The sequence below is a fragment of the Ipomoea nil genome, unplaced genomic scaffold (assembly GCF_001879475.1).
Source record: "Ipomoea nil cultivar Tokyo-kokei standard unplaced genomic scaffold, Asagao_1.1 scaffold2159, whole genome shotgun sequence".
Classification (NCBI taxonomy): Eukaryota; Viridiplantae; Streptophyta; class Magnoliopsida; order Solanales; family Convolvulaceae; genus Ipomoea; species Ipomoea nil.
Genome location: NW_017618587.1, coordinates 2,823,316 through 2,834,937, shown reverse-complemented (window position 1 = coordinate 2,834,937; position 11,622 = coordinate 2,823,316). Strand labels below are relative to the sequence as shown.

Sequence of the window (11,622 nt, the reverse complement as noted above, 5' to 3'; positions counted from 1 at the left end):
TGAACAAATAAAATGTACTTCTCAAAAAAAAAAAAAAAAAAAAAAAAAAACAAACAAACAAACAAACAAAATGTATGCAATTTCACTTGCTAGCCTGTAACCTTCCTTTCCATTCTGGACTCAGCTATTGTTAGATAAGTTGTAACAACAACAACAATAAGATGAATCTACCACAACAATAAGATCAATCTACTTGGGTCGCCTTCAATAAGAAGGCAACCCACTAGGCTTCTCCGGTGAGAAGGCAGTCCCTCACCGGAGGAGGTGACGGGATTTTTTTTTTTTTAATGTTTTAATTAATTAAATTTTGAATTAAAAAATTATTAATTGTAAATTTGATCAAAGTGGCGCAAATTGTAAAATGTGTCCCCATTTAGTTATTTACACCACCTATATAATTATTAAAATTTTTTACATTTTTACAATTCCAAGATATTTTAATACTCCTTTGATCAAAGAGTGGTACAAATAGCAACACCATAAAGCATAATTAACTGTGTATTACACATTAATATTTTGAATTAGAACATCATTAACTTAACCGAGTCTATAATTACTAAACTAATCCCATTTCAATCTTTGCTTTGGGATGTTCTTGATCTTGCCTCACTTCCACCTCTTTATACTTATACCACGAAGCGCACACCAAATAAAACCCAAAATTCACAACACTCAAACCAGCCAGCAGCCAGTAGAAGTAGTCAAGTTTGTCCCTGTTAAGGTTATTGTCGGCCAGCCAGCCGCCACTCGCCTTGTTCACCACCTCCACCACCACGGAGCTCATGAAGTACCCAAAAGCCAACGAACACCAAGAAATGGCGGTGCTCAGAGACTTCATCCCGGCAGAGCTCTCCGTGTAGAAAAAATCCAACAGCCCCACCAGCGTGAACATGTCCGCCATTCCGAATATGGCGTACTGGATCCCCAGCCAGAACACACTCACCGGCACCACCGCGTTTTTCCGGTGAGTCTCCACCGCGCCCGCCACCGCCATGGACACCGCCGACAGGACCAGCCCGACCCCGATGCGCTGCAGCTGGCGTATGCCGGAGGGTATCCCCGTGAAGCTCCGCGCCACCGGGATGAAAACCCGCTCGTAAATTGGTATCAGGACGAACATGAACAGTAACGGAATTACCGGTATTGAGGCTCCTGGAACCTGGAAGCCTCCCAGGTTTCTGTCCATGGTTGTGCTCTGTTGGATTGTGAATGTCTGGAGCTGAGCTAAACAGGTGTTCATGAAAATGGTACTGGTTATAATGGGAACCATCCGAACCACAATCTTTGTCTCTTCGATTTGTGTCACTGTACAAAGATTCCAGGATCCCTGTAAAGATGAAGTGTTTGTTTCTTGGTTCCGGATTGCTGCCCTGTCCAGGAATCTGTCAAGAATGCAAACTCAGACTTTAATTGATTATTCATATGTAACTAAAGTATTTTGTTGTTTTGTATCAAAATGCAAACTCAGACTTTAATTGATCTGTTCTTTTAAGGATTTCAACTGGTTCCTTGTCAGGAATCTGATGCAAGTCTGCTTCATTCTCCGGCAATGGCAGATTCCTCTTTCTGAAGGCTGCAACAAACACCTGCAGAATGCGAAGAATGGGGCTTCCCTTGGGGACATTGTTCCGGTACAATGATTTCCCCAGGGTTAAGAACAGGATCGCCATTCCAACCGCTATGCTGCAGACAGCGAAGGACCAATCCCAGCCCTGGTTATCACTAATCCAGACCAAGAATGTGACCCCAAGCATGCCACCAATTGTGAGGAAGAACAAGAACCAGTTGAAGTAGCTTGAAAGCTTTCCAGCCTCCTTTGGGTCATTTTCATCAAACTGATCTGCCCCCAGTGATGGGCAGGCAGCTTTCACCCCACTGGTGCCAAATGCAACCAGGTAAAGCCCCCCGAACAGGATCGCGATTTCGCCTCCCTTTGCTGGCTGGCACTGATCCATTTGGCTCGGGGGCGTGCCATTGCAAGGATGGGGCCTTAACTGGTGGAAATGTGCTTGGACTGCAAGAACTGCATATCCCTGGAATTGCAGTTTCATGTTACGTTCAGGTTCTGTCAGTTCATATCTAACTATCAGTTTAGACTTTTAGTACACTTTTAGTACGTACCATAACTTCAAAGCACCCGAAAAGTACACAGGTCTTGAATCTGGATAGGTAAGTGTCTGACAGAAAGGCCCCAAATAGTGACACTAAAAAGGCTGTCCCCATGAAGTTAGTCACGGTGGTGGCTGATTTTGTGATGCTGAAGTTCATGTACCCAGAGAAGTATGTCACCAGGCTTACTCCATTCGAGATAAACGCCATCGTGTCAATTGCCGCCATAGCTACACACGACAAACAAATTCGATCAATACCATAAACTTATAACGTGTGAGAAACGAATACTTTTTTTTTTTCTTTCTTTTTTACCATATACAAAAATAGCAGCTCTATTTCCTCCCCGCCTCGCAGGCTGCCCAGGCTGATTCTTGACATCTCTGCAAAGTCCCTGCGCAAAGATCATACAATTAATTAACGAAAACTATAATGCAGTTATAAGTTTAAACCCCAAACTTAAGGGCCCTCACGTCTCCGGTCTTGCTATATTACCATTTTGTTTGAAGTTATGGAAGCTTGAGTGTACAAGATAATGGAAATGACGGTTTATATATGTAAGGAATGGGCATTAAGTACCCACACAATGACAAACAAGGCAGAAAGGAATCATATGTGTGGCATCTTTGTAATTGAAGAAACTGAGAGTCAAAGGTGTGATGTTTTTGTTGCTTAACTTATTATGATTGAAACTTTTATGGTTCCTATGATCATTAAATTAAAGGAACATCTACCTGCACCTTCTGACTTCTTTGGTAGACATAACCTTTGACTATATTTAAGAAACACATGTGAATTAGTGCATGCATGTCATTCAAAAACTCAACCATCCAATAATTAAAAGGTGAGCTATTTCTCCATCCCTAACCTTTCTAGGGATCTTTCTTACATTTAATCAATGACACTCAATTTTTTTTTACATTTAATGCGTGATTATTAAATTTCTACCATATTTAATCTTTCAATTACTTTTTTTTTAGCCAATCTTAATCAGAATTTTCCACAATTTATAATAAAATTAGCAGATAAGCTAACTATTTTACCAAATAACTAATAACGGCAAATATAATGCATGTTTTGGATATGAGGTTGAACAATGCCTTAACGGTTGGAAGCAAGATTCAATGTGACAACCATGATTGATGATTGTTTAACAACCAACAATAGTTGAACATAAGTTCATGCATCAACAAAATCACTAATAAATGTATTTTGTGTTAACAAGTTTTGAATCCAAAATATGTTGTTAACTTTGAAATAAAATTAGTACGATAGTTTCTGTTCAAATTAATAGTAATAACATAAATTTATATTTTATATATTATATTCTCACGTCATCCTTCTTTTTTCCCAATTTACAAAATGGGAAAGGAATATTACAAGGTAATTCCAGCCCTAAATAAGTTCATTAAACTGTTGATTTGGTAATTACATGTTTACAAGTTCGACTTTCAGTGGAAACAATATATTGGTCTTCTTGATTCAAGTCGTTCAGTTATGGACAACATAAATTGATTTACTTACTAGAAATCTTAGAATCACAAAACAAGAACTACCCAATATGCATGTCCTTATATAGTGATTGCATATTTCTTTTGTCACTCAAAAACATGAATTAATCAAAATAATATCATATGTATAGAGATTAAAAAGATGTGAGCAAAGAAGAATGGCGTTTGAAGTGCAGTTGACAGCTTAACATAAGATCAGTAATAATGGAGACAAATTGCCGCCTGAAAGCGGCTATGGCATCTTACCAAGGCATAAAAGCCCCGACAGCATTTCGTCATTAAGGAACAGTAATAAATTAAAGTTTAATCACTCTCAACTCTCAATTCATGATTCATGATAGTAGCATTAGCTAAGCTGTAGCATCAAAATTAGGTTAAATGTTTATTAGTGTTTAAAACTTTATTGACTGTAAAATCCGCAATTTTACAACAACTATACAAGAATGTGCATTAAGCGAAATTCATTTCCAAGGCTTTACCTAAACTAACTAGCAATGGATCTTCTGGAAGTAAACTAGCTTAGTCAAACCCGAACTAACAACTCATGAAATATCATGTGATGGGACTTGAGAAAAGTCCAATTAAAATCCGACTAAAATTCAACAAATTATATCATGGATCATGATCTACCTTATATTGTGGACTCTAGTCCAAAATAACCTTTTAGATTATGTGTTTATAGTTGACATATTATATATATGCAGTTAATATTTGATGTGTCTGTAAATAAATTGAAAGTACATTACATGTTAACTACATACGCATAACATGGTAATTACATATCAGACACATAATATGTTAACTGTAGAGACATAATATAATATTTTAACAACACATTATGTTTCTGCAATTAACATATTATGTGTCATTCAGTAGTTACCATGTTTTGTGTTTGTAATTAATATGTTTTGTGTCTTTAATTTATTTACTGACACATAAACTGTTAATTGCATGTACAAAATATGTACACATAATTTTTAAATCAAAATTCACAATGCGAGATAAATCTTAATTCATGGTATAACAATTGTTGAAATTCGAATCCAAAAAATTATAAATACATTTGAAAATAGTTAAATGCCAAAATGTATTTGTTATCCATTTTGGAAACCCAAGTAAGCATGGTGCCAAAGTGCCAAACATAGTGCACGATATAAATTGGATAGTTATGCTATGCATCCGTATGCACCATGCATGGTGCATACGGATGCCAAAACGACGTCGTTTTATTAAAAAATGCGCTTCTCTCCTTTAAATAAAATTCAGGTTCGATTCCCAGCAACAACATTATATTGTTCATTCATTCTGAAATTTTAGTTCATAGATTATGGAATTATAGTTCATTTATTATGAAATTATAGTTCATCGATTATGGAATTGTAGTTCATCGATTATGAAATTTTAGTTTATAGATTATGAAATTTTAGTTCATTCATTCTGGAATTTTTAGTTCATAGATTAGATTATGGAATTATAGTTCATCGATTATGGAATTATAGTTCACCGATTATGGAATTTTAGTTCATATGTTGTTGCTTGAAATCGAACCTGATTTTTTTTTTTTAAAGAGGAGACGCGCGTTTTATTAAAACGACGTCGTTTTTGCATCCGTATGCACCATGCATGGTGCATACGGATGCACACCATAATTTGCCATATAAATTGCCAACATAGTGAACAGTCATGAAGAAGATCAAAAGATTCTTGGGCCGGAAATTCAGTTTAGTCCGTTTAATATATGGGTTGAAAGCCCAAAATATTTTTGGGCTCCTAAAGGTCTATTTAGTTCACGAAAAATATTTCAAGAAAAATGAAATTGAATTCTATGGAAAAGTAATTATTAGGAAGATAAATTTTATTGTTTGATTGGTACAAAGAAATTACTGAGAAAAATTAATTCTATTGTTTAGTTAGATTGGAATTGTAATGAATAAAATGTATAAAGACCTATATGCCCCTACAAATTAATAAGAGTAACATAATTATGATAGAAAATAAGCATAAAATAGTCAAGTCATATCAAATTTTTCTTCACATCTTTCATAGAAAACAAAATTTCATGTCCAACTAAAGATTTTGTTTTACTCAAATTTAAAGAATTCATTTTTCAATGGAAAATGAATTCCATGAACCAAACACCAAAAAATAACATTTTCCTTCACTCTAAGAAAAATATTTTTCATGAAAAAACTTTTTTATCTAGCCAAACATCCGTTTAGTATACGTGACTCCGGTTCCAAAATCCAACAATTACAATAGAGCGAGGGTTGTGTGTTCTTGATTTAACGGGATTAAGATATTTTATTCAAAATTATTTTTATTGTGAATAATGGATATACTCCTAATCTTATGTTCGAATTGGATCTCAATTTTTTAGTGGGCAATCAAATCTAAAATTAAAAATTTATATCACTCAACTATAATATTTTTTTTTTTTATGATTTACTGTTAGCTAGGGTTATAAATTTAGTGGTTATGAGCTTTTTCATAAATCAATATTCTAAAGTGTGAACTGTAAAATATACTTCATTGTGCCTTAAGGCATTAATCTAGTGTATGAGAAGTCTCACACGATACTTGCTTTCAATGACATGGTGGGTTTAAATTTTGTCATAAATATTGAGTTTTAGGCTCTTTGTATGTAGCAAGGTACACTTTAATGTTTAGTGTTAAAATTATATTAATTCAATTTTTCTTTTCAAGTACTTAAAACAAGTTTATAAGGTTCAAGGTAAAATGATACAAATGAGTTATAAAAAAAAAAATGGAATATACTATTTTTTTTTTTTTTAAAAATGGAATATACTGTATCGTAGACAGGGAGTGAACAGTTGTCCTCACGCAGCATGGGGCCATGGGGACCGCGACAGTTTAAATTCAAACGGTAACTGTGTTACACTTCCTCAATTTCTGCTAAAACTTTGAAATTTTATATATAAATCAAAACAAAATTTCTATTTTACTACGAGTAATAAACAATACATTAATTGAGATACACTTTTTTTTTGTGTGTGTGTGTGTGTGTGTGTGTGTGTATGCTGAGATATATTTTTTATTTTAATACAAGTTTAACCAACTATATATTTATGTTTTATATATAATATATTTAACACTTATAGTATCATTTTTTGTCGGACCATGATATGTTATGATCGAGTAGATCTTTTCGTATTATTTTTTATGTGTTTGAGTGTTTGACACGAATACAAACTTTTTTTTTTTAAACCCTCGAATACAAGCTTTTTTTTTTTTTAAACCCTCGAATACAAGCTTAAACTATATATTTATTATCTATGAATATAATATTTAACAACATTTAGTTATATATTTATTTTCATTTAAAAATTAAAAATAGAGAATTAACTAACGCGATTTTAGATTAGATTCGTGTGATTGTTAAATACTTGTAATTTGATGGGTTGCTTTCTATAATAAAGGTATCATGAGTCTCATCACAATCAAGTTCAATATAATTTGTTGAGAAAAATAATATAAATATCTTATAGTGTTCTAAAAAGAAAATAAGTTCATGTGACTAGGAGCGGATCAATTTGTTTTGCGGACGGAATGAAATGATAGGAGTTTGGATTTTGACAGAAAACAAAAAACCAAAAAAAAAAAAAAAACAAAAACAAAAACAAAAACAAAAAAAAGTGGGCGATGGTGGGATGGGATGGTGAGAGGGAGAGTGGGGATAAGATTGGAATTGACTGTTCTTTAATTATTTTTTAATGTGATTAATGGCAGACATTATTATAGGAAAAAACGCTTTAAAAAGTCCAAGAATACTAATTTGTTGGTTTCTGTTTACTTTTTCTCTAATTTACAACATTTACAAAATAGTTCAAAAGTTGCTATTTGAATATTATGCGTTCATCTCGTAATTTTAATTGTCAAATTAACTAAATTAATTTTACGATGATTTAAATTTAAAATTTTATGATTATCAAATAACTACTCAATTAACTTGATTGGAGATTGTTCTATAATTTACAATCCTAATCAAAGTGATAATAGGACACAATTTGGACTATACTTACTAATAACTAGTCCATTTTGCCCATTGCTTTAAAACCAATGACTTGTGACTATATTTCAATACCCCAATATTAACTTTTCAATTGATTAATTATGACTATATAACAAGACCAATTTTGATCATGTCAAATAAGATCTTAAGGATAGCAAAAACTAATTGTGATCATATTGGTTAGAATTTCAACCGTGACAAAACACTCTTTCGTGATTTTTTAAAATTAAGAGGGGTGTATTCAATCATGACTTTTGTAGAATTTTAAAGACTTTTAAAATGATAGATTTTAATAAACTTTGATTGACTTTCATAGAGTCGTTCAAAACTTTTTAAAACTTTATAAGACTCTATAAAAGTCTGTATAAAAAACATTCATAGACTTTTATCAACTTTTTATTTTAAAAAGTTTACAAAAGTCGTTGAAATTCTAAATTGAATACATCCTAACAAACTTTCAATGATTTTGATTCTTATCATTTACAATTTTCTTACAAAACAGTTATAATATATCATAAAATTCTTCTTATTATTAGTTCTTCACCCACATCAACATTCTCAACATTATTATTTTTATCCATAGTATGCTGAGACTTATATGCTAATTACATATATATATATATATATATATATATATATATATATATATATATATATATATATATATATATATTAATAAACATCAACAAAAAAAAACTATTTCATTATAAATTCATAACAATATTGAACAATAAAATTTATAATAAAAGACTTGATCAAATAAAATATTTAAAAATATAATTATAAGTTGCATAAAATAAAAAAAATATAATATTAATAATATATATAAAATTATACTTGATATATTGCTAGACATCACGCAAAGAACTATTATTTGCAATAGCAATTTGAGACTGCAAACAACAACAAGGTGCTACTGTTTGCAACCCCAAATTGTTGTTGCGAACAGTAATTCGCTATTCGTAGTAACCTATTGTTAAAATATATATATATATATATATATATATATATATATATATATATATATATATATATATATATATATATATATTACGAATATAAACATAAAAAGAATAAAAATCAAAATATATAAGTATTTATATGAATATTATGAAACATATACTAAAATTTTACGATGAAAAATTTGCTTTGTTCATGTATTTAGGGAGAATTAGAGAAAGTTAGGGATAAAAATTCATAAAAAAAAATAAAAATCAATATAAACAAGCAATAATGAAGTAAAAATAATATTATTTCGAATTTTTAGATGAAGATTCTAAAGTTGAGGAGTGAGAGACAAATTGGTAGAGTTTAGCTGTTTAGGTATGAGGAAAATATAGGATAATGAAGACTTTTTTTTTTATTGAATTTAGATAGGTTTATTGAGTTTAAATAATGAGAAAAAATAGAGTTTAAATAAATAGAGAAAACATTCAAAGTTGTTAGAAAGAAGATTGAAATCTTGGGGTTGATGGTTGGATTTCAACTATTTATATTTGAGAAGGAAAAGTCTACAAAAGTCTTAAAATTAAAAAGTCTACAAAAGTTCATAAATTTTTGAATACCACATGTCTTTTAAAGACTCTTTAAAAGTCTTAATCGAATACCACACGACTTTTAAAGACTCTTTAAAAATTTTGATTGAATACCACCTGACTTTTAAAGACTCTCTAAAAGTTTGAATTGAATACCTCCAAACTTTTAAAGTTCATAAAAGTCTTTAAAACTCTATGAAAGTCATGATTGAATACACCCCCTAACTTCGCCTATTATTATTATTATTATTATTATTATTATTATTATTATTATTATTATTATTATTATTATTTAGATATGAATATATGATAGCTACAACTATTAAATACAAAATAATTAGTACTCTATAATGCATAAAATAAATATATTGCTGCCTACATAATGGAAATTACCTCTACTTGTTAGGCTGATCAGGCATTTATTACTTAAATTAATTATAAAAATAATGAAACGCAATAATGAAATTAAATATTGCAAAATAATTTTTGTAAGAGAATGTAACATTATTTTATATATTTCTCATCCCATTTTCAATGTAAAACCTTAACTATGTATAGATAGGGTGATTTGCAATTTAGTTGTGTCGAATGGAAAAATAACAAATGGTATATCTAGCATGATCAATACTATTTTGTTATTATTTTTGTGGTTTGTTGTGTTTTTTTTTTTTTTTTTTTTTTTTTTTATGATCTTTACAAGATTAGTGTTTTTCACAATGCGAATTTTACTACATATTATCGAGAAACATTCTTGTCTTTTATACTGTTAAGTTTTACTATTTATACATGTACTTCAAAATTTAATTTCATCCAACAAAAGAAAATCAAGTGGGTATTATTCAGGTATGTTGTCTTTGTTCACATTGTCTCCAGAATGTTGACATTTTCACTACTATCAAGAAAAGATCACACATGTTTTCAAAATAAAGCGTAAGTATTTATACATAGTGGTAGTTTGAAATTTAGTTATGTTCCGTGAAAGAATACTACATGCTCTAATACAATTAGTATTGTTTTGAACCATGTTGTCTTCACTTGTCATGATCTCCACAAGGTTGGCTTGCACGTTCGTTGCACGACACATGCTTATGGTGTTGTATTTTGTTTTGATTCTTTGTGCATAAGGTTGCTAAATGTTGAGTATCTCTTGTATAGTAAACTAGTTAATAATATGGATTGTTAGAGTATATATCCAAATATTATAACTCTAATAGTAGATGCAATACATTTTGATATTATAGAATTTCTCATAAATTTTATAAATGATAGTGCAAATATCAACCTGAGAAAGATAAAACACGTAAACTATATTATTATTATCCTTGGAAAATGGTCAAGTAGTAATTACAGTGAGTAATATTGAGTGAATATGAATTAGTTTGGATTATGAACAATAGTAAGGTAATAAGCACCCTCACCCCCAAGGCCCCAAACAAAGGCAATAAATGTGCCTTATATAGAAGGAACGCGAGGATATATACCACCATCTCGACATGTCTTCTACGTGTCTTGAATGGATTCGACGATTAAGTGAAATGGGCCAAATGTTCTTTTATGAGTTTCATTGTTTGATGAGATCTACACACATTTTGCGCTCACCATGTGACTTATTACGTGACCAGTTGTGCTCATATCAGGTGTGTATCTTCACATTCTCTCATTCCTGATATGTAGCTAGAGCCTCCAAATGGATCGGAAGTACAAAGGTTGAACCCATTACAATGTCGACATGCAAACCGTGTAGTTTATATGGTCTGCCATAGTCAGGAATTGGGAATGTTGTACCAATACGCTCGGGGCATAGTTGACCGGCATATATTTCATATCAATAAACTAATATTAAACCAAATATTAAAAAAAAATTATAAATATGAATGACAACATTGTGTGACAGTGATGGAGTATTATTGTCATTCCTGCTGGGGATATAGAAATTATCTCATTCTTGCCACCACAAAGAATCCTCTTGTCAACCCTATATCCAAACTAGTGATTTAGTATAATTTTTAATATTTAAGTAAACAAATTTAAATATGAAATTATTAATTTAAACAACTAAATTCAAATATTAGTCTTTAATTTTTCATAACTATATATAATTTCTTAAATTAATACAATATAGACCGAACATGAAAGAGAAGATTATCTCTGCCCCCAACGAAAACCGGATGAAACGGCTCGTTGCCTGAATTTGATTCCCTTCCTCTTCCCATAATCTCATTAGAACAAGAATCCCCGCATAATCAAATGAAAAGTGACATCCTTAATTATAAATAATTTCATCAATCAAATCAATCTATAAATAAATAAATAAAAAGTTTAATTAGGGCATATAAGAAAATAATGGTGTAAAAAGCTAAAATCAAAAGTGAAGTACTATGTAAGAATATAATTGTACTTTGGTTGATATTTATGAAGATGAAGAAGAAAGTACGTA

The 11,622-nt window shown here is 30.9% G+C and overlaps 1 protein-coding gene across 1 annotated transcript; it reads right to left on the bottom strand.

The window, feature by feature from the left end:
• Positions 1-509: 509 nt before the first annotated feature.
• LOC109149568 (protein NRT1/ PTR FAMILY 4.4-like) lies at positions 510-2,537 on the bottom strand. Its single transcript, XM_019297395.1, has 4 exons — positions 2,425-2,537; positions 2,122-2,339; positions 1,471-2,033; positions 510-1,382 (listed from the first exon to the last, which is right to left on the bottom strand). Exons 1-4 carry the CDS (start codon positions 2,516-2,518, stop codon positions 557-559), a joined length of 1,701 nt encoding a protein of 566 aa, XP_019152940.1. The 5' UTR covers positions 2,519-2,537; the 3' UTR covers positions 510-556.
• Between the last annotated feature and the right edge of the window lie 9,085 nt (positions 2,538-11,622).

Bases quoted from the DNA above. Each gene is read 5' to 3' on its own strand.
- LOC109149568 (XM_019297395.1), bottom strand. From the start codon at position 2,518: ATGATCTTTGCGCAGGGACTTTGCAGAGATGTCAAGAATCAGCCTGGG. The intron at 2,340-2,424 runs GTAAAAAAGAAA...TGTCGTGTGTAG, and splicing joins AGCTGCTATTTTTGTATATG to CTATGGCGGCAATTGACACG. The intron at 1,383-1,470 runs GTCTGAGTTTGC...CATTCTTGACAG, and splicing joins AAAAGAACAGATCAATTAAA to ATTCCTGGACAGGGCAGCAA.